Source organism: Leuresthes tenuis, unplaced genomic scaffold, assembly GCF_036924035.1.
Source record: "Leuresthes tenuis unplaced genomic scaffold, fLeuTen1.0.hap1 SCAF_12, whole genome shotgun sequence".
Classification (NCBI taxonomy): domain Eukaryota; kingdom Metazoa; phylum Chordata; class Actinopteri; order Atheriniformes; family Atherinopsidae; genus Leuresthes; species Leuresthes tenuis.
In genome coordinates, this window is record NW_027325366.1 from 5,121,126 (window position 1) to 5,148,219 (window position 27,094).

General features: G+C 41.4%; 3 protein-coding genes across 3 annotated transcripts in view; 2 read left to right on the plus strand and 1 right to left on the minus strand.

Moving 5' to 3' along the window:
* dnah7 (dynein, axonemal, heavy chain 7) overlaps positions 1-8,063 on the plus strand; it is a 98,524-nt gene extending 90,461 nt beyond the window's left edge. Inside the window, exons 61-64 of the mRNA XM_072397643.1 lie at positions 1,731-1,883; positions 4,238-4,415; positions 5,103-5,206; positions 7,804-8,063. Coding sequence (XP_072253744.1) covers positions 1,731-1,883; positions 4,238-4,415; positions 5,103-5,206; positions 7,804-8,010 — 642 coding nt within the window. The 3' untranslated portion in view covers positions 8,011-8,063. The remainder of the gene's footprint in view (positions 1-1,730; positions 1,884-4,237; positions 4,416-5,102; positions 5,207-7,803) is intronic.
* The window catches only part of esyt3 (extended synaptotagmin-like protein 3), a 148,956-nt gene that overhangs the window by 108,208 nt on the left and 13,654 nt on the right, over positions 1-27,094 (plus strand). The window lies entirely within an intron of this gene.
* The window catches only part of slc39a10 (solute carrier family 39 member 10), a 35,384-nt gene continuing 17,481 nt past the window's right edge, over positions 9,192-27,094 (minus strand). The window contains exons 4-10 of the mRNA XM_072397880.1: positions 24,948-25,123; positions 21,928-22,092; positions 21,660-21,768; positions 21,263-21,583; positions 18,469-18,549; positions 11,628-11,818; positions 9,192-11,480 (exon numbers count right to left, since the gene is read on the minus strand). Coding sequence (XP_072253981.1) covers positions 11,328-11,480; positions 11,628-11,818; positions 18,469-18,549; positions 21,263-21,583; positions 21,660-21,768; positions 21,928-22,092; positions 24,948-25,123 — 1,196 coding nt within the window. The 3' untranslated portion in view covers positions 9,192-11,327. The remainder of the gene's footprint in view (positions 11,481-11,627; positions 11,819-18,468; positions 18,550-21,262; positions 21,584-21,659; positions 21,769-21,927; positions 22,093-24,947; positions 25,124-27,094) is intronic.

Here is a 27,094-nt window from a genome sequence, read left to right on the forward strand (position 1 = left end):
GATACTTATGATATTGTGTATGACAAATGCACAGAAATCCCTCGTTTCATCATTGATTTTGCATTTGTGTGCAGCAGAAGCAATAATTCATCTGCATGGGCCCACTTCTACTGACTGATTGCAGGGACAATACTGCAAACAAATTCTCAAATATCAGATATTGTAAGCATTCAGCAGAACACCCCAAATGCTCAAATGTGGGATACGTTAGTTAAATCAAGCAAGCAGAGTCTGTGAAAGTTGAGGGAAATGCACATATTAGCAACAATTTAGAATTGTGTCTGCCTACAAATCAGTGTTGCTGTTGTTGGCATCTTGGACCCATAAAGAAGCCTAGTGGTAGTCACTCAGATTAGGTAATGATCTGAGCCTGTGTAATTCCTGTTTTGATGTTTAAAAAACTAAAATGATGCAGGGATTTTTGTCTTTTTATCTCCATTATTTGCGTGAATTTCCATTTCCGAGTGTGACATTTGGGGGATAGAATATTCAAATTAATCACGCAACACGATTTACTGAAGATTGATTAAGTATATTTACTTCCTGTTTCACCATTATTTTCTACTGATAAAGCAATGTCTTCATTCGTTTTGTGTTTAACATTGGAGCACTAAATGCTGCTAAGGGGAGACATTTCTGGGAAAAGAGGGGATCCCAAAAAGGTGGCAATAATTATGATGACTTTAAGATGTTTAAGTGTTATTTAAAAACAGACCAAGAAGATTAAATACAGTTAAGATAAAAAAGTCACGAGTAAAGGAAGAAAAGGGGGTAATGATAAAATAGTTTCAAGCCTTTATTATTTTTTTACTTGATCATTCATGTTAATGCAATTGTCCCTGAGTTATAAAACAAGAGGGAATTGAACAGTATTAAGGTGAAGACAGAGTTTTTTTATGAGAGTAAAAAACCCAGCTTAAATGTTTTCAGCAACTCAGTAAGCTTTAAATGCGGTGACTTTCATGCTTATTATGCTTGTCAGATTGCAAGTAAGAAGTGCCTACATTAGGAAATTACCTGCAACTGATTGTCATCAGGTCTGCTTGTTTGCAGTCCCACACTAATTTCCGTTGCTACTGGTTGATTGTGATGGTCATTATTGTAATGAACTGCCTGCGCCTGTGTTCAGAAATTAGCACATTGTTAGAAAATCACTTGCAGAATTGGCCATTCGCACCTAGACCTTTTTTAACAGCAGCCTCCTTCTGATTTGTCTGGCTTAGCAAACCTGCTCCATAATTTTAATCAGTTTTCATTTCTTATGTTGCCAGGATGACATACTCTTGTAAATTGGAGGGTAGTCATAGCCATAAGTCTCAACATCCTCACAGTGAAAGAAATCCTATCTGAGTTTCATGACACGAGACTGTAATTAAGCTCCATGAGATGTGCCATAGGGTTGCACGGTGGTGTGGGGTTAGCACCATCTCCCCTTCTGCTGTGTACTGTCTTTAGGAGAATGTATTGAAGAGAGCATAAAGGAGTCTGAATGATGACATGCTCATTCCCCTTTCTGACTGGTATCAAAACCCCTCCACAGAGCAAAAAGAGTTCCCTTTATGAGGTTGTCAACTAGTATCTCAAAAGAAAGTTATTTCTTTTAACTAACCAACTCTTTCAGATTTTATTAGATGCCAAAGCACAATTCAAACAACTTTGCATCCATAATATTGTGTGTAATAAAAATGTGTGTATTTACTGCATATGTGTGTGTTGTTGTTGTTGTGTAGGGCCTCGTAGTGATGTCTGCAGAGCTAGAGGAGGTAGTCAGCAGCATCTTGACAGGTCGCATCCCAGCCATGTGGATGAAGAAGTCCTACCCCAGCCTCAAACCGCTGGGAAGCTACGTCAATGACTTTCTTGAAAGACTTCAGTTCTTACAGGTGCCTTAGCACTCAAAATCACCTGATAACAACCATATGATAAGGAAAAAGAAAAAGGAAAAAAAAAGATTAAGACATAGAGTGTGCATGTCACTGAAACCGTATTGGCTTTTTTCTTCTTTTTTTAAATTCTCAGACAACACATTGCAGAAGGAGGATGTCTTTGTAGACTTTAGCTGAAACTTGCCTGAGACACATAAGTTATGCAGATGTGCTTCATAATGTACTGCAGGCGGTGACATGTGCTGAATCCCCCTTCAGTCACATGAAAAACTGAGACAGGAAATACATATGACCACATGACCTATCACGGGAGTCTACAAAGTGCATCTGTTCATCACAGTTCAGTTAGTTCCCACCAAAGAAATATTCTTCCTGTTCATCAGTGCTAAGTAGAGTGAAAAGAATGCAGAATGTGTGTGTGTTTGAGCGTTATCCAACTGAAATAACTGCTCATGACTCCCCACAAGGTGAACTGCAGAGTCACGGGTTTCTTATCTCAGACAGAGCAGGAAACTTTGGTCATTTTAGGAAAATTACTGTTCTAACCAGATTAGAGAAGAAAAATATCAGCTCCATCTCAGTTAACTGTATTAAAAGCTTTGTGTAACCTTAAGGGCTACTGTATCTCTATGATTATAGATAAGTGGGTTCTTTAATCCACAGTCTGCAGTGGCACCCAGGAGTGATTAATAACTCACTGGCAAAGTTTACATGCACAGCAATGCTCAATACTTATATCAACCCATTTAAGACCCAATAAGCCACTGCCATTAAAGAAGTATTTTCTGATCACCTTAACCTAAATAAGGTCATATTCAGAATAAGTGCTAATATAATTAAGCTATGTGGAGTATGCCAATCTTTGTCACATTTTGTAGATATCTATTTGTCTTAATCGCAGTGTAATGCGCTACTGGAGCTTTCATGGCATCTGGTGACACATACATCTGCTTCACTACAGAATGGCTGCCTGAAAAGAACTTTTGGGGTGAAGGACAAACACAATTTATGCTCTGTGATTTGATGAATACGTATATAATGTAGGCTGTGGATGGACACAAACACTGCAGTGGTGCCGGGGGACATAATGTGAACAAGACACAATAAATGCACTGTGCTCTCGAGCGTGGAAAAGGGAACGTGATATTGCTGTGCAGGTGCACTTAGCCACTGTCAACATCTGTGATTGTAAAACTCTCCTGTAATTTGTGTGTTAGGGTTCAGGCTGGTGTACTGGAAATATGAACCTGAAATCATATTGCTGTTTATTTTAAAATTAATATCATCTTAAAGGCTGTTGTTCTTTGTGACCTACCAAAGAATCTGTGGACCACAAACATTAACATCTGGCCAGAGGTTGGGTTTCCTTATATTTTTATATGTTTCTACACTGGGAAAATTCATTAGCTAAGGCTGAAAAATCAAAATGTCAATACTTTGAACATATTTGGAGTTAACTTTAAACGTTAACTCGCTTTCTGTACAACTCTTACTTGCAGAATCGTTGTTCTATTAAGTTTGTGTGGAGTAGCAAACATCTAACCTTCATCCATATTATTGTTGTTACACATGCCTTTTCTCTTCTTCCAAAAACGTTGCAGTTTAACAGATTATAAATGGGAGATATTAAATTGTTTATCATGTCTATGGTTTCTTGTGATATTGTGCAAAAAATATTTTTTCCTCTGAAATCTAACCAGACTCAAAGTATTTACTGCACAAACCACATTTCTGAATCTGGATTTGTTTTTTTTCAGTGAATTTGCCCGCTTCTCTTTACTCTTTAGAATTTTGAGCCAGCTGTGCATAATGAGCATTATGTGCACAATGTAACCCAAGCACAGTCACATGTCTGAGGACATCACATGCATTCCCTCTATGGAATGTTTTTAGGTCAAATCTGATATTGTCATGCTGTGTTGGGACTTCCGCACCTTTTCCACATCAGGAATTAGTCACATCAAAGCGCTGCATGTAGCTTTATTGTAAGAATAAAATAGATATGTGGTTGGACTGGTTATATTTGTGCAGCCCACTCAAATATTTACATTGTGTGGGAAACTGGTCAAGGACGGTCATGTGAATGTCATGTCAACAAGATAATGTTTACGGCTTACTTCCTGTTACCTGAAAGTGGCGCTATAACTAGATCTCAAACTTGATCTGTCCATGAGTCCAGGCCACGTGTCCTCTTGTTGGCCATTAGAAATCTGTAGCAGATTGTTGTCAACAGGTGGCGCTGTATCTTTAGATGAGTATTGATGCAAATGTTTTGCATCTGGAACTGCTCATGTGAAGTTAATGAGTTTTCTAAACTTGGAATCTTGGAACCTGCCTTGTTTTGTGTTCAGGATTGGTGTGATGAGGGTACACCTGCTGTATTCTGGATATCTGGATTCTTCTTCACCCAGGCTTTCCTCACAGGCAGCCAACAGAACTATGCCAGGAAACACACCATTCCCATTGACCTGCTCGGCTTTGACTTTGAGGTCCTGGATGACAGACAATTCAAACGACCCCCAGAGGATGGTAGGATGACACTGAGACTGACTATTGGATGGGGTGGGGTGTGGGTGTAGCCAGTCAGTAGTTAAAGTTGTATATCAGCCGAATTTGAAAGTGAAAAAGGGGAATATACAGTGAGGTTTAAAGGTCGAAAGTGAAAGAAGTGGATAACAAGCACTGTGTGCAAGAGAAGAATCAAACAGATGAAATCTGTCATAAGGCTAACTTAATATAAGAGATGCAGAGTGTTACGTGAGAAAGTAAGTTACAGAAGGCTTTTCTGCCTCTCGTCTACATGCAGGCCTGCATCAGCCCCTCACTGTGCCTGCAGCTCTGCTCTGAGATTCTCACTCAAATCTCACACAAAACCTCACCCTCAATCAGTCCCCAGCTGGGTCCCCATCATGCTAACACAGCTGATGCTTCCAAGCTACAAATTTGACAGCGTGTTTGTGCAGTTGGGTGTGTGGTACTGACAAGACTCCAGCAGCCAGTTATTGCTAAACTGCACCCTTTCTTCCGCACTTATATGAGAACGTTGCAGGCCAGAAGTCAGTTCAGCTTACCAGTTAACATTTGATGTCTACATCTCCATGTGTAATGTAATGGTAAGAGGAATCCTTGAAGTTTGTAGGTTAGGTCCAGTTCGCAGAAGACCACTCTGATATCGCAGAACTTTTCTGACATCTGTGAACTGTGTACTTGTTTCAGGTGTTTATGTCAGAGGTTTGTTCCTTGATGGGGCCCGTTGGAACAGAAAGACCAAACTTCTTGCTGAGTCCTACCCCAAAGTGCTGCACGATCCCATGCCTGTGGTGAGGAGCACAACACAGATGCTGTAACATAACACACTTCTTCTGATAGGTTTATTCTAAGAACCCTCTGAAATCGTCTAATCGTAATGTGAACTGCCTTTTATTTCCCCCTCTCATTCAGTCTGACATCGTGTTACATCTCGTTCATGATGGTTGATCCTTTTTTTCCTGTCAGAGGTGTAAATCCTACTTCACTTTAAAACATTTTCCTAAATATTTAACTGTTTGGTTCAGTAGTTTATTGAAGTGCTGCCAATTATTCCTGAGATTTGGAGTTTGGAGGTGTTTTTATTTATTTTTAAACAGTAAGTACAGACTGTGAATCTTAGATGCCAACGTTGCTCAGTCACTGGAGTTGAGCTCCACCACTAAAAGCTAGATATTCAGTTTCCAAGACATAAAAGACAGATTTGTTAGCGGTTTTACTGAAAATCTCTAGTAGTTTAAATGGCCATCTGCACCCAGTGGACATCATTCAGCTGTATTAGCGCTCACTCGGAACAATGAATTTATAAAGTATTTAAACTTGAAAGAAGAAAAAAAATAATCCTGGAGGGATGTATAAACGATGCATACACACAAAAAACAATGTGAACCCCTTTTCCTACATACAAAGTGGTATTCATGAAATAAGAATGTTTGCACCTGCATACACACATTTAAGCCTGATATGACCCAACATACAAGCTATGCATTCATCTGATGCAGATGAAGATCCTCCTTCTATACTTCTGACGCTGATGTGCGTTTTGGCCTCTTTTTTCTTTCTTTTTTTAAAACTTTCATTCAGCAGTTTTTCTTATTCTGTTTGTGATTCTGCAACTGAGATCCCCAGATAGACCCATTACATTCCTCCACCTCACTTCTGAGTGTCTCAGTTTCACATCTGGTTAAATTGTGCTTCTGCTTCACTCTTACTTTTCTAGTCATATCTATTTAGTTGTGGTGGAAACAGTATTTTATATGCAACTGACTAATTCGGACAGTGTCACAATCTTTCATAGTTAAAAATGGGATCAGAAATAAGGCCTGTGCACGTGAATCAAATATCACAATTGAGATTTATAAAAAATCTATGTTTTCTGTGAAAATAATTCCTATGCACTTCCCTGCCTTTTTCTCCTACCTTTGTGTCTACACTCAGTTTGAGTCAGTTTAATGCATTTGGCCCTAGAGTTGGTCATTTGGCTTTCAAGGTCCCTTTTTCACTCTCGTCTCTGTTTCTGCATGAATGCCTTCGAGAGGAGACAGTGAGCGCCAGCATCCTCCCATTGAAACATGATGCTACTGTATAAATGAGTTATGATTCCATATTGAATTTTAATTGCAGTTTTAAACACAATTTATTTCCAGAGAGAAATGTGTAGGTTTACAGTTTATTTTCATAGCTGTGAGATTTGACACCTCCGTGGGCACTAATACGCCTTACTGTCCTTGTATTAAATTTGGAGTGTGTAGCAAAAACGCCGCAGGTGACTTGTCGAAATGTCCTTGTTGCATGATCCTGTATATTCTTACATAAGACTCGAGGGAAGCAAGTTTTATTGATTCTCTTTGTCTAAATCTCTCTAGGTGCCAGAAATGAGGGAAGATATTATATTTCTTAATAGAAAATTATGAAATGGGACAGAGTCCATGCTGGGTGTAAAAAAAAAAAAAAACCCTCAGAGGTTTTTTGCTTTTGTTCTGTTGTGAGAAGAGAAAGACCAGCCACACACTGTAGCTGCTCACGTCTCCCTGTTCTCTGGACTCAGCCGAAGCTTCAGCACCGTTTTACACTCTGCCTGTGGGACACCCGTCTCCTTTGCCTCCCTTTGTCTTATTAATTCACACAGCTTAATGTGGTGTATGAAAGTAGACTGACAGAAATGGAAATAAGCAGCTGAGAGTGATGACTGATCAAGTTTTCCTTATTTTTTTTTCCCCCCTCTGTTCTCTCTTCTCTACAATCCGTTCAGTGTCGATGAATAATGCACGACACTGACTTTTTTAATATTCAGACATTTCAGGGAAAGCTATTAACAGAAGCAGTTTTTGACAAGAGCGGAACTCAATTAAAAATGTGTTTATTATTTGTGTGTGAACACAACAGAGGCTGGCTTTGAAATGCAAATCTGTGCTGAGGCGCCTGCTATGGAACCAGATGAGAACTTCTGCGGCTGCAACTTTACAAACTGTTTTTTTTTTTATAAAAGATGTTTTGTTTTTTTATTTGAGTGGCCCAGTTTATCCTTTTTGCATAACCAAGACATCTTAATAGCTCAAGGGAGCACTTCCTTCTTTATGCTTTTGTTTAAGAAGTTTATGTCCCCAAAGTTCCAATTTGTAACTGCTTGGATAACAAAAAGATCTAGGTTAGCTGCTTGATCTATATGTTCATCACTGCACTCTGACACTTAAACAATTTGTCCTGCAGTTGAAGCATGCTAAATTCCTTGACCAGTCAAAATAGAAAGAAAACAACTCCTAAACAATAGCAACAGTTTGACAATATGGCCTCTTTAAACGGAGTATGCTGAATTTTAATATCACATCCTTTGGCCTGGCTGCTCTCTGCCAGCCCCACTGTAACACTCCACTCTGCTTCTTTCTGCCAGATGTGGCTGAAGCCCATGAAGCGACAGGACGTTCCTCAGAGAATGTGTTATGTGGTGCCCGTCTACAAGACAAGCGAACGGCGGGGTACCCTGTCCACAACAGGACACTCCACCAACTATGTCATCACCATGACGCTAAACTCCGACATTCCTGCTGAGCACTGGATCAGACGAGGAGTTGCTCTGCTCTGCCAGCTAAGCTTTTAGTTCCTGCCTTGTTTTCACGCTCTGACATGTCATTAAAAAGCATACAAAGCACACACACTCAGATGCTCTGTCCTTTCTTTGCTGAACTTCAGGCACATATGTGAATGCAGTATTTATGGATGTTATGGATACACAGCCAGCAAACTGTAGTGTGACACTTCTAACAGCAGCACAGCACAGAAACTCAGCCGCACCTTCTATATTTGGTTCATAAATGGGTGCTTCTTTCAAAGAGCTCTGGTATTCACAGTAACATGCAAAAGTTTTGCTTGATCACAAGTTCTGTTACTGTGAAAAGCTAAGAAAGTTAAAGATGACCTGATTTGAAAAAGATGAAGCATTTCTTTAATATTTTAAGCTACATTACTCTTTCATCTTTGGTTTAAAAAACGACAACAAAAGTGAAAGTTTTGGCCTGCTGCATAGTTAGTAACACCCCCTTTGGCTCATTTTCCAGCTTGAAAATGTTTTATGTATTCAGTTCAGTGTTTCATTCCTTTTTTGTGATTTTTTGCTCATTCTTCCTGGAAGGTCTGGTTCTGTTGGATTCTTGGGCTGTCTTGCAGGCCCTGCTGCTTTCAAATCTATTTACAGATTTTACAGTGATGTTTAGGTCAGTGGACTGAAGAAGGGTTGAGGCAAAGCGTCTACCTCGTGCCTCCCGATGTAACCGATTGTAGATTCCGAGGTTCAGGATCATTATCTCTCCCATCTTTTTCCTTCTCTTGGAAAAATCTTTTGATCTCTCAGGTTTCAGTTCAACCTTGATCGCTCGTTTTTAAATAAAAATGTTTACATTACCAACTAGCCTATAACCTTTTCCTGCTTTCTTAACATCTTTATTTACATTTTTTTTTCTGCACAAGTGACAAGTATTTCTGAAACTTTTAGATGGGGCTTTAAGCACCATGAATTCCACAAAAAATGTACAAATCTTTAAAATGTTGAAAAGAGAGACTCATCTTCAACTTCATGCCACGTAGAGATCAGACAATCTGCCCAAACACAGAGGTGTAGCGGTGCCTAAACATCTGCATGCCAGGAGCTAATGGTGCCAACAGTGCTGCTCTGATAATGCAAACAGAAGCGTCTCGCTAACACTGCTGTTGTTTTGCAGCTGTACAATCTGTACAGTCTCAGAGGTTCTAGCAGAACCAGAATCAGGAGTCAGGAGTTTATTGGAGTTTATTGTCCTTTTTGCAATAGGGATTGTACACAGACAGGAAAACAGCAAAAATGTCACATTTGGCATTTTACTAAACAAATACAACAAAGCAAAAATTATCTTTTTTTTTGTGCCAAATAGCCATTGAAGAATTTTCATTTTTGGGGCATAATGTCTACTTTTCAACAAGTCAAAAACTAAAGGAATGACTGACTTAAAGCAAACTAATAGACCAAAGGACAATGATGGGATGCATGCATATATATATATATATATATATATATATATATACACACACACATATCTACATCTACAAACAGGCTTGTAATACCGGTCACACTATGCCCCAAGGAATTTCCCATGACCTTCACTGTCATTTAAAAGGTAACAAAGGTTTTCAATATTTCAACTTTGCAGAACAGAGAAAGAAACAATTTAACACTTGACACAACATCCACTGTTTTACTCATGCATGATTCAGTCAATACAATGGCATGAGTTCAGTGAGACTGAGGATGATTTACAGCCATTTAAGACACAGGCGATGGATGTCACACAGTGACAGGATAAATGACGTCACACACCTTCACGTGTGTGCTCCAGCAGCTGAAGCTACGTTTGGCAGCTTAGCATATTAGTGGAATGTCAGGGTGGGGAAGGAAGAGCTGTGTCAAGCACCAGCCACTGAAAATCTTCACTGTGGCCACTTTTGGCTTTCTTTGCTTAGCGACCATAAAGTACGCTTCCAGAAACAGAAATGCTGGACAGTAATGTGGTGGATGAATATTTTTTGTTTCCATTATCTGACAACCTGGCTGATCATCGGTTTTAGTCGCTCCTGTTATTTGTTACAGATTGTCAGGAAGTTACTTTATTTTTTTACAAAAGTATTTTAAATAAAATTGTTAGCAGAAGCTGAAATGAGCTTTTAGTTGCACACTAATACTACTGACACTATATTATTTACAGCACCTAAAATCTGCAGTGATGTGACAACTGAACTGAACCTCCTACTGTGATTTCATCTGCACTGCAGGTCGCTCTAATTGCGGCATCCTAAATAAATCTACTACACTACAGCTCTTTATGATGAAGATGACTAAGTTCATCTGAACTCACAGTTTGAAGTTGTTAAATATCACAAAGAAAAAGAACATATACTTGCCTAAAATTAATATATGTCTCATTTGGCTACAGATTGTCAATCAAATCTCTACAAAAACATGGTCAGACGTTCATGATATGCATTTCATAAGTAAAAAATAAGACTGATTTAATTTGTGAAGGCAGGTAAGTTGGCAGCAGTTCTCTCCATCAACCACTAGGTTCAGTTTTGTGTATAAATATCTGAATAGACAGTAAAACAGACAAATAATCACTCGTAGGTACAGTCAGGGGAACACTTTTCTATGTTGACACTGCAGCTTAAAAGCTGTCATTTCTGAGCAGGTCATGCAACATGAGCTAAAGGGTTTGTTTTGGGTATAGCCGCTAGCTAAACTGAGCTGTGTGTCTCTTTAAGGACAGTGTGACAGTGTGCAGTGCAGCTGTGGTGCTGCTCCAGTGGCCGGGGCTTGTCACACAGGTGTTTGATGAGCAGCACAATGACAGTGAAAGGTGATGATGGATTGCAGGTGGAACACACACAACCGATGGAAAAGGCATAGACGATGGGACACAGCACAGAGTGGATGAGATTTGGGGGGAGCACGACGACAACATACTAACGACAAGTGGTGATGGATAGGCGGCGAGCGAGCTGCAGGGCCTGACAGCTGCCTCTTTGCAGGAAAATACATCCGGCACTACCTCACTGTCTACAGGCCTTTTTTATTTTTTATTTATTTATTTTTTTAAAGGTGGAGTTCACAGGTTTGGAGCAGAGGGGGTCTTTTCTGGTTGTGCTCTTCTTTTGCTTCACAGGGAGCAGACAGGTTGGCGCTGGTGGTGGTGGAGCAGCAGAGTGTAAACATCACCAGCAGAGTCGCGATATATGCAGAAGCCACTACTGCATGTTTGGAATGGAGGCCACGAATGAGACTCACAGTGCATGCAAGACAAGGCCGTTACATCACAAACAAAGCATGTTAAGGCCTAGAAGAACAACGCTGATACATCCAGCTCTCCCCTCTTTCACCTCCTCTTTTCTTGGCTAAAAGCCAAAATCGAAAACAATGCGGTCTTCAAAGATGGCAATTAGCAACATGATGCCGAACCCAGTCAGCATGCCCAGGTTCTGCAGGATAAAGTGTCCCAGGTGGCAGCGCTTGTGCTCCTCACTGTCACCGTGAAGCATCTCTGGCAGCTGTTCAACAAATAAAGTAACCAGTCAGGATAAGAAAGATTTTCAGGAAGCAGAGAAAGGAGGACTAAAACAGTGAATGGTGAGCCATTTTTTATTTGGGGGGGCAGTTATCACTTGGGGACCTTTGAATGCGCTCTTCCAACTTACCATATCCACCAGAGCCACATAAAGGAACATGCCAGCAGTGATTGCAAAGATCCAGTTGGTGACATTGTGCGTGTACTGGCCCACAGCTGTGCCAATCATCATGCCAACGTAGGCCATGAGGGCGGACAGCAGATTGTAGACAATGGCCTGCTTCACAGACATCCCGGCTTTCAGCAGCACTGCAAAGTCACCTGTCGGGAAGAGGAAACACTGCTTTCAGCACCGTGACATTGATTCTCCAGCATTCCAGTGCTGACTGTAACACACGTCTAACCTCTGTGACGTGCACTGTGCTCCTTCAGGACTGCTTACTGAGAAGCACAGCATTTTTTATTATTTTCCTCAGCATATTGTAACTGCCATCGCTGATAATGTGAACTTGCACTAAACAATCCCCTTCCACCTCTATCTGTCCTCAAGTAGGTGAAAAAACAGAGCTGCACTCTCTAAGAAATGTATTTTAACTCCCCTCTGATGTGCTTATGATTACATATGCATGCTGTAGCCTCTCTACCCTCTTCAATCATTGCCAGGCCAAACGCAGGGAGCGGCCCAAGTCTCAGTGGAAACGCCCTGGATTTGGAAAGAGAGAGATGAATACCGAGACGAGCCGTGGCCTACATTTCCTGCACCATGTAACAAGCGGCCTCTTTTCCTCGCTAATTACTACAATGAATATATTACCACTCTGCTCTCATCCATCAATCAGTGCCAGGGAAAAGAGAGAAGAAGTCCACACACACCTCACTTCAGTGACATTTCCCCCCCCTTCCTCTTCAACTAGCTGCAGTGCTTCCTTCCTCCTCGGTTCCAATCCGTCAGACACGCCTGCCACTGCCTCATCTACCGCAATTAACACACCCATCACTGCCAATTAGCTTCACTATGGGTGGTTAAAGGATCCTCATAATCATCATATTTTTCCACCCAGATGCCAGTCAGGGGACGGCTTTTGTGTTCCGGTGGAGCTGAGAGGTGCACTTGTCAAACTGCTGGGTTCGTCTGACAAGTGGCCTGACGGGATGTGAGCGCAACAGATGAAAGCGTCGCTTAAGCACGAGCACGGAATCAGCAGGAAATTACATGGAGACAAAGAAAAGGAGCCTGAGAATCTTCACATGCACTTTGAGACGGGACTTCAGCGATGCAGTTACCCATCTGGAAACTCAGCTACAGCTGAGTGAAACTGTGATTATAGAACAACATTTCTGAGATGAATTAATGTTACATGAAACTGGTGTTTCAAACACAGCTGGATTTTCTGGCAATTTAAAGCAAACTATAAAGCAGCAATATATTAGATAAAACACGTGTCATGTCCCTGATCCCCCTCTTCACATGGGGCACACAAACTGCACCGCCTCTTCTTCTCACTATAAACAAATAGGTTAGGGAGAGCCTGATGGACTCAATAAAAACATATCTGATAGCTTCTGTTCACTGCTGCTGGGTCTAACGGAATCAAACGTGTCCTCAGACGACAGACTGCATGCAAATGAGGCACCAGCAGCTCTTTCTGTATGACTGAACGTGTGCCAGACGCGGTCCATCATCCTCGCTAATGGGTATTGACAACTTATCTCAGTGATGTCAACCAAAAAAATGTTAATTTGTAATAAAGTGCATTTATCTAAAATGAGGACAACAGTGAAGACCACTGATGCAGAAGAGATGTTTAAAATTCAAGGGATGAAGTTTCAGTTGTGTATGAGGCAGTGATTATAGGCCTGGCCTGCTGGGGGGCAGTCAGGCTGATGGCTTTGCTTTGCGGTAAGACGTATTGCATCACTTCCTGTTGCTTTGTGTGTGCGCTGTGACAGTTCTCGCTCCTCTTGAACTACTAATAATCACCTTATTTCTCCCTATAATTTACACATCTTGCATAGTTAACTCTATCCCATACTTGTTATATTCTAACGCTCACTCTTACAGATCTTTAGCTTTTATTTTTCACTTTTTAGCAGTGTGTCGGGTTCTCTAGCTTAGCATGGCTACCAGTTCTCTTCCTCCATCTCCTGCTTTCACCTGCTCCGTGTGTCAGATGTTTAGTTACTCCTCTGCCTCCTTTAGTGGTAATGGTACATGTAACAAATGTAGTCTTTTTGTAGTTTTGGAGGCAAGGTTATCTGAATTGGAAGCTCGGCTCTGCACTGTTGAAAACCACCCGATAGCGAGCCAGGCCCCTTTAGTCAGTGCGGTGCCACCTAGCGTAGCTAGCTCTGTTAGTCGTTCCCGAGCAGCCGGGACTTAAGAGTGTCTGGGTGACTGTCAGGAAGAGGAGTCATAGTCCTAAAGTCAAGCCCGTGGTTCACCATCAACCTGTCCACGTTTCAAATAGATTTTCTCCACTCAGCGACACACCCGCTGAGGACAAAACCCTGGTAATTGGCAGCTCTATAGTCAGAAACAGGGCATTAGCGACACCAGCGACCATAGTCAAATGCATTCCAGGGGCCAGAGGGGGCGACATAGAATCCTATTTAAAACTGCTGGCTAAGGATAAGCGTAAATATGGTAAAATAGTTATTCACATCGGCGGTAATGACACCCGGTTACGCCAATCGGTGGTCACTAAAATTAATGTTGCATCGGTGTGTAATTTTGCCAAAACAATGTCGGACTCCGTAGTTTTCTCTGGACCCCTGCCAAATCTGACCAGTGATGACATGTTTAGCCGCATGTCCTCATTCAATCGCTGGTTGTCTAGATGGTGTCCAGCAAACAACGTGGGCTACATAGATAATTGGCAATCTTTCTGGAGAAAACCTGGTCTGATGAGGAGAGACGGCATCCATCTCACTTTGGAAGGAGCTCTTGTCATTTCTAGAAATATGGACGAATTTATTAGTCATCCAAAAACATGACATCCCAGGGTTGAGACCAGGATGCAGAGTTGTAGTCTTACACACTTCTCTGCGGCTTCCCACCTGATGCTGCCCCCCCCCCCTCAATCAAAAAACACAAAAGGAGCAAATCCTCTTGTGCAAAAAAATTTAAAACAAAAACTTTAACTGAACAAAAACATCAAACTATTAAATGTGGTTTGCTGAATATTAGATATCTCCCTTCGAAGTCTCTGTTAGTGAATGATTTGATTTGTGATCATCATATTGATATATTTTGTCTTACAGAAACCTGGCTGCAGCAGGAGGATCATGTTAGCATTAATGAATCAACTCCCTCTGACTATTTAAATGTTCACGTTCCTCGAACCACAGGCAGAGGAGGAAGAGTGGCAGCTATCTTCAGATCAGGGTTACTAATCAGTCCTAGACCCAAGATTAGTTTTAGCTCTTTTGAATCTCTGATTCTCAGTTTTTCCCACCCAAAGTGGAAATCACAAAAACCTCTTGTGTTTGTTGTTGTGTATCGTCCACCTGGCCCTTATTCTGAGTTTCTCTCTGAATTCTCAGAGTTTTTATCCCAGTTAGTGGTGAGTACAGATAAAGTCATTGTAGTGGGTGACTTTAATATTCATGTAGATGTTGAAAATGACAGCCTAAATATTAACTTTAATTCTATATTAGACTCTATTGGATTTTCTCAAAGTGTTCACAGACCTACTCACTGCCTTAATCACACCCTTGACCTTGTGCTGACTTATGGCATTGAGAGTGAACAGTTAACAGTGTTCCCTCATAACCCTGTCTTGTCTGACCATTTTTTAATAACTTTTGAATTTACATTACTTGACTACACGGTTTCTGAGAAGAATTCTACATATAGAAGGTGTCTGTCAGAGAATGCTGTAACCAGATTTAAAGAGTTGATTTCATCATCCTTTTCTTCACTGCCATGTGCTGATATGACACAGGATGGCTACCTAAATTTTACTCCAGTAGAACTAGACTCTCTTGTTGACAGCACTATAGTTTCAATGCGTACAACACTGGACAATGTTGCCCCTCTGAAAAGGAAGGTAATCAGTCAGAAGAGGTTGGCTCCTTGGTATAATTCACAGCTGCGTGCGTTAAAGAAGACTGCAAGAAAGATGGAGAGACAGTGGCGTTCCTCTAATTTAGAAGAGTCTCAATTAGTCTGGAAAGATAGTTTAATAACGTATAAGAAAGCACTTCGTAAAGCTAGAACTGCTTATTATTCATTATTGATAGAAGAGAATAAGAATAATCCCAGGTTTCTTTTCAGCACTGTTGCCAGGCTGACAAAGAGTCCGAGCTCTGTTGAGCCATGTATTCCTTTAACTCTCAGCAGTGATGATTTCATGAGATTCTTCATCAATAAAATTGTTTCTATCAGAGAGAAGATTAATGGAATCCTTCCCATTATTATCACTGATGTATCATCAAGTAGAGCAGCTTTAGAAGTATCTTTAGAACCTGATTTGTATTTAGACAGCTTCTGTCCAGTTGATCTTTCTGAGCTAACAACAGCAATAGTCTCTTCTAAACCATCAACTTGTATGTTAGACCCAATCCAAACCAGACTGTTCAAGGAGGTTTTCCCCTTAATTGACACTTCCATATTGGATTTGATCAATCGGTCTTTGTTGATAGGATATGTACCTCAGACTTTTAAGGTTGCTGTAATTATACCTTCTTTACTTAAAAAACCTACTCTTGATTCAGAAGTGTTGGCTAATTATCGACCCATATCCAATCTCCCTTTTTTTGTCTAAAGTTCTTGAAAAAATAGTTGCAGTTCAACTTTGTGATCATTTACATAGAAATAATCTGTTTGAAGAGTTTCAGTCAGGATTCAGAGTGCATCATAGCACAGAAACAGCACTGGTGAAAGTTACCAATGATCTCCTGTTAGCTTCTGATAGCGGACTTGTTTCTGTGCTTGTCCTGTTGGATCTCAGTGCTGCATTTGATACAGTCGATCACAGCATTCTGTTACAGAGACTTGAACATGTTATTGGGATTAAAGGAACTGCATTAGGCTGGTTTAAGTCATATTTATCTGATAGATTCCAGTTTGTTCTTGTAAATGAAGAATCTTCCTCACACGTTGGAGTAAGTCATGGAGTTCCTCAGGGTTCTGTGCTTGGACCGATTCTTTTTACTTTATACATGCTTCCATTAGGTAACATTATCAGACAGCATGGCATAAATTTCCATTGTTATGCTGATGATACTCAGCTGTACTTATCTATGAAACCAATAGGTTGGTCAGACTACAAGCCTGTCTTAAAGACATAAAGATTTGGATGACTCAGAACTGTCTGCTTTTAAATTCAGACAAAACTGAAGTTGTTCTCTTTGGACCTGAGCACTTCAGGGAGAAATTGTCTAGTTATATAGTTACTCTAGATGGTATTTCCTTGGCTTCTAGTTCTACAGTGAGGAACCTTGGAGTTATTTTTGACCAGAATTTATCTTTTGACGCACATATAAAACTGGTTTCTAGGACTGCCTTCTTTCACCTTCGTAATATTGCTAAAATCAGGAACATCCTGTCTCAGGGTGATGCAGAGAAACTAGTTCATGCATTTGTTACTTGAAGATTGGACTACTGTAATTCTTTATTATTGGGCTGTCCCACATATTCTCTGAAAAGCCTCCAGCTGATCCAAAATGCTGCAGCCAGAGTTCTGATGAGAACTAACAGGAGAGATCATGTTTCTCCAGTTTTAGCTTCTCTTCATTGGCTCCCTGTTAAATTCAGAATAGAATTTAAGATTCTTCTTCTCACATATAAAGCTCTTAATGACCGAGCTCCATCATATCTTAAAGATTTAATTGTAAGATATTTTCCTAACAGAGCACTTCGCTCCCAAACTGCAGGTTTACTTGTTGTTCCCAGAGTTTCTAAAAGTAGAATGGGAGGTAGAGCCTTCAGTTATCAGGCCCCTCTCTTGTGGAATAAGCTGCCAGTAAATGTCCGGGAAGCAGACACCCTCCCTAACTTTAAGATTAGGCTTAAAACATTCCTTTTCGATAAAGCTTTTAGTTAGGGATGGCTCAGGTAATACTGAAACATCCCATAGTTAAGCTGCTATAGGCTTAGACTGCTGGGGGACCTCATCTGTCACACCTTTCCTCACTTTGCTCTCTTTTTCCCCCTGTTTAATTTCACAATTGATTTTATGTACATGTGACATTATTCTGGTCATTAACTTGTGTTTCCCTGTTCCAACAGATATCCTTTGAATGGCGTTATGGTGTTTTTCCCCCTCTTTTCTGTCTTCTCAAACCCCAGCTGGTCGAGGCGGATGGCCACCCTTCCTGAGTCTGGTTCTGCCAGAGGTTTCTTCCTGTTAAAAGGGAGTCGTTCCTTTCCACAGTCGCCACAGGCACGCTCAGGACGGGAGATTGGACTGAAGACAAGTTTCGGTGCAATCTGTTGGTTTCCTTAGCTAGGATATTAATTTTTTGAATTGGCTCTATATGAATTAATTGGATTATGATTACAATGAATTGAATTCCAATTGGCTATATACAATTGTTGTAATCTGGCGCTATATAAATAAAATTGAATTGAATTGAATTGGGGGGCCTCTTATGTCACACCTTTCCTCAATTTGCTTTCTTTTCCCCCGTTATGACATTCTGAACATTGGCATTATTGTGGTCATTAACTCGTGTTGTCTGTCTCAACAGGTATCCTTTGAATGATGTTACAGTGTTTGTTGTCCCCTCTTCTCTGTCCAGCTGGGCTTGAACTGGACTATATTATTGAAGTGCCTTGAGATGACATTTGTTGTAATTTGGCGCTATATAAATAAAACTGAACTGATTCACTCACTGATTATCATTATGTGAAGGAACAGAACATTTTTCACAAACCACCAAATAATGAATGTGTACAGTGTTCAGTGAGAAAATTACTCCTGCTTTTGACTTTTTTTAAAAATAAATTCAGCTCTCGTTGCACTCACCAAGTTCATGAGGTAATTCGTGACAGAAAACAGCCACAGATGTACTGATGCCACCAGTCAGGTTTGCACTGAATGCTGCACCTGTAGAGACAAGTTTCCAGAGTCAGACAAAAAGCAGAGTGACCAAGAGTTAGATGAGAAGATAAGATACTGTCTAATCCACCACTAGAATATTAGGCTTGAGGCAACAGCTCGAGTCAGTCAGATTCTTTCTGAACATCCCAATCCAACATGTTTGGAAGCAGCCATTTGAGACATAATCCTATTTGCACTCATTTTTACACTTTAGCTTTTGTGTAGGTTAAAGAATCATGGTTTCCTTATTTACGTTTGGAGAGAAACAGACAAGTTCCACTTTCCAGTTGGTCCACGCTGACCTTGGTTTTATGTTCAACATACAAACATAAGAGCAGTGTCAATCTTCTCACAGCAGTGAACAATATTAACACTGGCGAGGGAAGTAAATATGCCTCGGTGAAAGAGGCAGCACCATCCCTGCACAGCTCACAGAGTTTGATCCACTTATGGAAACACATTACCCACTAATAGCTAGTCAGTCCAGTGTTTTCTGTCCAGCCATTTCTTTCAGTGGTATCGCAAACTTGTACAAAAATAGTTTGATGTGGACCTTGACTTTTGTATGGTTTCAAAAAAACAAACAACATAAACCCTCATCGCAGTCAAAATGAGATTAATTGCTGGGCTGAGGTGCCAGTGTTTTTACACTCGAACGGACAAAAGCTTCTCCGAGGTTTGGAATCAGTCTACAGCAAACTGAAAACTCCTGCTACAACTTAATATGCCTGAATTTAATTTCCAGTTCAGGTCTGATCGTTTCACAAATTAAAGGAAATAAAAAAATTTAAAAAAAACAAAAACAGTATGAAACTATCAAAAACTGTAAGGAGAAATATTTAAAAGCATTGTCAAAACCTGATCTATCCATCCGGTTTTAAACACCTTCAGAATGACTAAAAATCCTCATACAGTGCAAAATTATTCACAGAACACACTATACAGGACAAAGGATGTTCTGGATGGGTCCGACACACTCAAACATCTGCTCACATTGCACAGATAGCACACCTGATGATTATGCACACGCTTTGTGGTTTTGTGCGCCTGTGCAGAAGTTCTGGCTTGAGGTTTGTGAGGACCTATCAACATGGCTTAAGTGTAATATTGTGCGTACTGGGTGACATCAACATGGACAGAAACTCGGCACACTGAAAAGTGAAGAACAATGTGTGTATTAACCAGTTTAGAAATCTTCTTTCAGATCACATTTGCATGGAGACGATGTCTACCTCATCAGAACATCAACTGGCTGCATTTAACGGTCTCTGGTCCCCGCTGATTATTTCCATCACTTAGTGGGGTGCTGGGTTTCTGTCTCACCGTGCTGGGAGGTTGGGTGTGTGCTGGGGGCTTGGAGACTTTGGGGTTCTGGTGGTCTGTCAGGGTGTGGGGGTTGGTTTGATAATTGTGGGGGAGCCATGTATCTGGTGTCTGTGCTTGGGGGGGTATGGGTTACATCAGGCACGCCATAGTGTGGGTGGGTTGTTTCGGGCCCAGGTGTCCAGCCAGTTGCTGTGGGGCCTCCTATATGTCCGCAGGGTTTTACTTGGGCGGGGCTGGGGGATGATGCATCTCAGGCTCAGGCCGCTGCCTGTGTTTTGTTTTAAATTAAGTTAAAGAAGGGCTTCCAGGGTGGGGAAGGTGGGTGCTTTCTGGGTGTGCAGTGGCTCCCCGGATGCTGTCGCTGCGGGCCCCGGACCTGGTGGACATCGAGTCCTCCCTCCTGTGACGGGTCCCAGGGAACGGGGGTGCCTGTTCCATCCCTGGCTGCCCTTTCGGGGGGAGCTGGTCTCCGTCCTGTACCCCTCTCTAGCTCCTGTACACAGCCACACACGCAGGGTTCTGTGGGGTGTGGTGGATGGAGCCACCGAGATGTTTCCCTTTGCAGCACTCTGAGGCCACATGCCCCTCACTTTTAATTACAGCTTAGACATTACTACATATCACACACTGACACCACACACACGAGGCTTTGGGGGGTGGGTGTGCTGAGTGGCAGATGCTTCTGGGGATTCTTTGCCTGGTTTCCCCACAGAGGCCGTAGGATGATTTCTGTTTAGTGTTTCTACAGATCTTCTGGTTGTCTTCTATCATTTCTTTGTATTCGTCTCATTTCCCTTTCTTTTTCTTTGCTCTCCCTCTTTACTTGTTCCCCCGTCAGGATCTGTATTAATATGTATAGTATTATACCCAGGGGAGCTTTACATTCAAAAAGCTTCCCTTGGCACATCAAACGTGTTTGGCACAACTTGGTATTCAGATTACAGTTCTGCTGCCATGATGCTGAACAGGTTAAAAAGATTTTTAAAAAAGCATTGTCAAAACCAGATTTTTCTTTTACTTTTGTCAAACTATGAAATAATTATACTTAACATTACTGCATGTCCCATGTTTTACATACAGCAAGCTAACACTGGTTTTCTTTGAGCGCGTCAGAAATTATTCACTTTCAGAATCTACCCATTAAAAAATTAATTTTGGATTTAGGTAGCTTATTTTTTCTGGAAATTATTAGCAACATCAATTTATATAATTATAAATATAATTGTACAGATTGGACAGCGTAGGTGTAGTTTAGGAATTTGTACCATTATGTTTTTTAACATTTCAGTCTGTTACACTTCATCACGAGCATGAAAATTTCAAATTTGGTCACATAACATTTCCATGAGCAGATTTAAACTATAACTTCTGCACACAGTGCAGAACTAGTTACCTATAGCGAGACCATCACTGAAGTTATGCATGCCATCTCCCATGATGACCATCCAGGCAATGCTGGCTATACCAGCATCCTTCATCTCCTGGTCTGAGTGGCAGTTTCCTCCATGAGAGTGACCGTGTCCATGCGAATGGCTGTGTCCGGGATTGTGCTGCTTGGCTTTACGACCATTCTCCTTGGTGGGCGTCTCTTGGTCTTGCTGGGGGTTTGCGGGTGCGAGCGGCGTCTTGTTGGTGGGAGAGTCGGGTGTCTGGAGCTCTGTAAGCTGTGTGTTGTCGTTTCCACTGTCACAGGAGACGACTGTACTGTCTGGGTCTGAATGAGAGAGTGTTACAGTGATGGCTCTGGACACTGAGCTGCTGTGAAGTCTGCATGACCAAACATCTCTTACCTTCACTGAGTGGCTTCAGGTGCAGCCACTCTGCATCGGAGCGCCGGTTCAACTTGTGATCTGACAACTTCCTGCCAATCTTACCCTCCTCACTCACCTTCTTTATGCCCTGTGAGCAGTGATACAATTTTATGCTCCATTTACAGATTCATTCCATGACACAGCTTTCTTACACTTTGTAACCTCAAATAGTCAAATGAGCAACTAAATTAAAGAACAAGGAAAAGAACAAAGTCTAGTGTTTACAGCATGGCCACGTTTGTCTCACCCTCTGGTCTTTGTAGTGCTTAAACATGCCAATACAGTGTTCGATGATAAAGAGCAGATAGATGCCGGCCAGCGCCGTCAGTCCTTTCCACACTCCATCAAAAGCTGTCACCAGATCAGTGTCATGGCTCGTCGTGTGTTGGCTGTGATCGTGCTGCCCTTGAGACTGTGAAGAAGAGGAACAGAGCATGACTGAGAGGAAGAATCACATATTACTTTGTAAACATTCTTTTAAAATGACGTGAATTAATTGTTTGAGGGATTTTATTTTTTTTAAATATTTTTTTCACACAACCAACGTAGGTTTGAAAAGTTAATGCTCGGTTAAATAAATTAAATAAATTTAACGAGACATAAATGCCATAATTCAGAGGAAAAGGTAGGCATTCTGAGTGCTACTGCATCATATTAAGGCCTGTGTTACTGCTGCTGACAGGAACAACAGTGACAGAACTGTCGGAGATCCAGCTCTACGAAGACAACAGCAGGTCCTGAGAGTCTGGAAACTGTTTTCCATTTGTCTGTTAGTTGTTCTGTAAATATTTTAACATTTGTAGAGTTTCTTGTATGCATGGATCAGGTTTTGGACATTTTTGCATCGCTTCCTGGGAATTTGTTGATTATGTTACATTTGTGACTTCCTGTTTGTGGAGTTTTGTACAGGTGTTACTACAGCTGATGTGTACAACAGTATTTACACCATGTACAACGCTGTGAAATTAAATCAACATGAATACAGACCGATTCACAAATATGCATTATTTGTTCTGTAAACAGATTTAAATGTAATACAACAATTAGGTCTGCTCCATCATTAAACCTATATGGTGTTTTCTTACCGTTAAAGATGGGAAAAAAATGTTAAAACAAGGATCCATCATCAACATTTTTTGTCTTTGCGTATAGTGCATCTTCTTTTCCACCAATTCATTTCTCTGTGATGGACAGTATCTGACGTTTGTCCTTTCCAGATCTCTGATGCAAGCTCATGTGTGTCTCAGAGCTGTTTCAGTGTTTTTGAGCAGCTTAAAAAAAATTCTGCTATGAGAGGATGTCAGAGTGGAGAGCAGCCAAGCTCTTGCTGGCTGCTCTCCACTCTGACAAGCAGCCAAGTTTAATAAGAAATATGGATCCACACATGCGTTTCGATGGTGAAGAGATTAATAATGTAAATCCACACACAATTTGTTATTTGCTACATATTGCATGAAATCTCTGGGGTTGCTAACCTACAATGTGTTCTTCAAGATTAAATGCCATGAATAAATGCTCAAGCTGAAAAGATTGTTCTCCCGTCTGTCAGGAGGCTTCAACTTCAGATATTATTAGTATGTCATCCTTTCTCATATGTCAAGTCTATGAACTTAGGAAGCCTCTAGTCTCCAGGAGACCTGATTTTGTCTCATGAGCCATTTTATACCTTTGCACAGATTTCAGTCTGTGTCATTCGGCCCCAGTAAATGGGTATGTTTACAACACAGACAGATGTGCAGTAACTAAAACACCCTAACAAATAGCCTTGCAGATGAGGGTAAAATGCTGATGGGCTGAATGTTAGCTTGAGCGAGGAGAGCCCAACAACAACCGCTTTTTTTTTTAACCACAAAACCCCAAAAACAATAAATGGCAAAAAAGGCGAAAAGCAATAGACGAAAAGCTGCTCTGCTCCACAGCTGCTCAGCTCCACAGCTGTACAAGTGCACAGCTGCTCAGCTCCACAGCTGTACAACTGCACAGCTGCTCTGCTCCACAGCTGCACAGCTCCACAGCTGTACAACTGCACAGCTGCTCTGCTCCACAGCTGCTCTGCTCCACAGCTGCTCAGCTCCACAGCTGTACAACTGCACAGCTGCTCAGATCCACAGCTGTACAACTGCACAGCTGCTCAGCTCCACAGCTGTACAACTGCATAGCTCCACAGCTGTACAACTGCACAGCTGCTCAGCTCCACAGCTGTACAACTGCATAGCTGCTCAAACAATAAATGGCAAAAAAAAAAGCAATAGGCGAAAAGCTGCTCAGCTCCACAGCTGCACAGCTGCTCAGCTCCACAGCTGTACAACTGCATAGCTCCACAGCTGTACAACTGTACAGCTGCTCAAACAATAAATGGCAAAAAAAAAAAGCAATAGGCGAAAAGCTGCTCAGCTCCACAGCTGCACAACTGCTCAGCTCCACAGCTGTACCACTGCACAGCTGCTCAGCTCCACAGCTCCACAGCTCCACAACTGCTCAGCTCCACAGCTGTACCACTGCACAGCTGCTCAGCTCCACAGCTGTACCACTGCACAGCTGCTCAGCTCCACAGCTGTACCACTGCACAGCTGCTCTGCTCCACAGCTGTACAACTGTACAGCTGCTCAAACAATAAATGGCAAAAAAAAAAAAAAGCAATAGGCGAAAAGCTGCTCAGCTCCACAGCTGCTCAGCTCTTCTTGCTCTGTAGAAGAGCAAAGCTAAAGCACCAACACAACTAAAAACATCTCAGACTGTTCCCCATATCTCCGATACTTCCTCAAGTGACAGCAGAACACTATAATGTGTAGATGTCTGTTTGAGAATCTCCAACACACGGAGCACGCAGAAGAGCGTTCAGACCTTAAAGACGTAAAGAAAGAACCACTGGGTCAGCCGTCAGAAGAAGTTCATGTCTATATTAATCATTTATAATGACACATGTCACAGTGATGGTGTTAAGTGGAACTGAATTATATTAAAGGTTTCAAATAATCTTACATTATCTTGTATGTAAAGGGAACATAACAAGAAACAACACTGCTTAAAGATAAAAAGACACCTGAATCTACAGAAACTAAAGATTCCAGACACTGTAAAGGATTTACAGCAGAACCGTTGTATTCACTTGCAAAATATTGTAAGGTTTATTTGTACAGCCTATCTAACCTGCAAAGGTGCCAGCAAGTGGCAGGTATTAGAAACAATACAGAGGCATCTACAAACATAGTACAAAACAATTTTTATTGAAAGAATTTGTGTTCTGGCCCCGTGTGGTATACTCACATGAGGTAGTAGATGAAGGAGAGCGTCGCCACTGAGCGTGCCCACTGCCAGCGCTACCAGGAAGGTGAGCAGGTATTTGAAGCAGGATTGTTTGAGAATGGGTACAAGTACCACGCCGAGCAGAGACAGCAGACTGATGATGGTGATGGAAACGAAGCCCCAGATCCAGACCCACACTGGAGAAAAGAAGTAAAGAAGCCTTTCAGAACCTAGGTGACAAAAGGCTGTTCTCAGTCTGGGACACTTGTATAGTTGAGTCAAATAGAGTCTCGGTTTTAGCCAGCACAGAATTTAGCATTAGATGATTAGACTGATTCTATTTTACTTTATTCCCATCCTGTTTGCATGCGAGGGAAATTATTCTCCAGGGGGTGTCAATCCAGGTGTCCTTATAATGACACAAAGCCCCCAAAAAATAACACAATGGGACATTTCAGCAGAGTTTTACCCTCCCCATTTTTCATCCAAGTCCGCAGTCATGAGACATGAAACACAAAAGAAAGATGAAGCTGCACGATCATTTCAACTGTCAGTCCAGAACACATCACATCACACACGAGACAGAGAGAAAAGGTTTGGGATTCTGTCATCAAAGGCAACCAAATGTTTAATGTAGTATGAAATTCAATGTCACACCAAAGCAGGTGATGCGTTTGCTACAGCCGTGCTCAGCCTCTCACTGCTGACATTCAGCTAAAGATACTGTGTATATGTAATGTGCATCTTTCAGGCAATTTACTTCAGTGATGGCACCTCAGAAGCATGTCACCACACACCCAACCACTGTTGAGCAAGAATTGCTGTGCAAGATACCACAATAGCTGCTACTGCAGCCCTGTGGGAGATTACATTTGCTGTATGACAGTGAAAAATAAATCAATCATTATTCATTCACCAGATTTCCCCAAACTGGTCAACATATATCAAACTCTAGTTGGGTTTAATTCATATAAAGGCAACACAGAAAAATTGTTAAAAAGTGTAAAAGCCCACAAGCAAACACACTTTTCATGTCATCGGCCCCAGGTGGTGTGGCTTGAGATGCCCAGAAACATGCTTTATGTCTGACAGCGTGGTCTTCAGAGAGACTGAATCGAGCCGTTACTGTACCATCACACAGCTGCAGCACTAAAAATAATTCCTGTAAGGCTGCAGTCTATCCACTCACTAAGCACTGAGGTTCTTCCTGAGGAGGTCGTTTTAACTGCAGGACCCCGATGCTGAACAGCTACCATAAAAAATGTTTTTCAGATAATGATGGTGGTCTGACATTTTCCCTGACAGGATGTCTGTTTGTTGCGTTTCTGTACACAAACATTCAGGAAATCTGTATGGAACTAATTTACTTGCTGGCCTTTAAAGGACTTGTAAAACCCAAATTACTTTGACAGTGCAGTGAAGTCAGTGCACAAAACTTAGTCCAGTGACTCGAACTTTATTGAACACAAGGGATAAAGTACAACAAGCAGTGTTTAACACTTGTGACAGTGTTCTCTCTCTCAGAGCTTAGACGCACTTAACTGAAAACAGCTGAACCAGTCTCACGAAACCTCAGTGATTACTTGAAATGTCCCCCATTTTTCAGTGTCTTCATTCCAAACACTGGGCCACTGTGAATCACTGCCTTCTTCTACTGCACAACATTTCGAACTACAATAATCATCATCCTTATGATGAACCATCCAGGTGAGTCAAATTCTATAAATAACTTAAAAATCACCCATATATTTGTTACCTTATTCAAACCAAGTTATTTTGCCTGAAATAATGTAAGAAGGTAGTAAGCACTCGGCTGCATTTCAATCTCAGCTTTCTTTGTTTATAGAAAACATTGATGAATGGTCAGTACGGATGGATTTAGCCATTGTGATAACCTGTCTAATATACTGAAAATGTGTGATAATCTTTTAAAAACCGTCATGGTTTCCCTCTGGTTATACACTGTATGTAGGACATTGAAGCAGTTGTTTTTCATGAATCCAACAATGAGGAAAACCTTCCTCTCCAACAGTGACACAGTGTTGTGGTTAAAGGGGAGGATTGTCACAGCTTCTTGCTTCTCCACTTATAGAGTAGAACATGTCTGTTTGTGATTCCATGTACAGTGCAGGCAGTTGAGTCCACCAACAGAAATACCACAAGCGTCA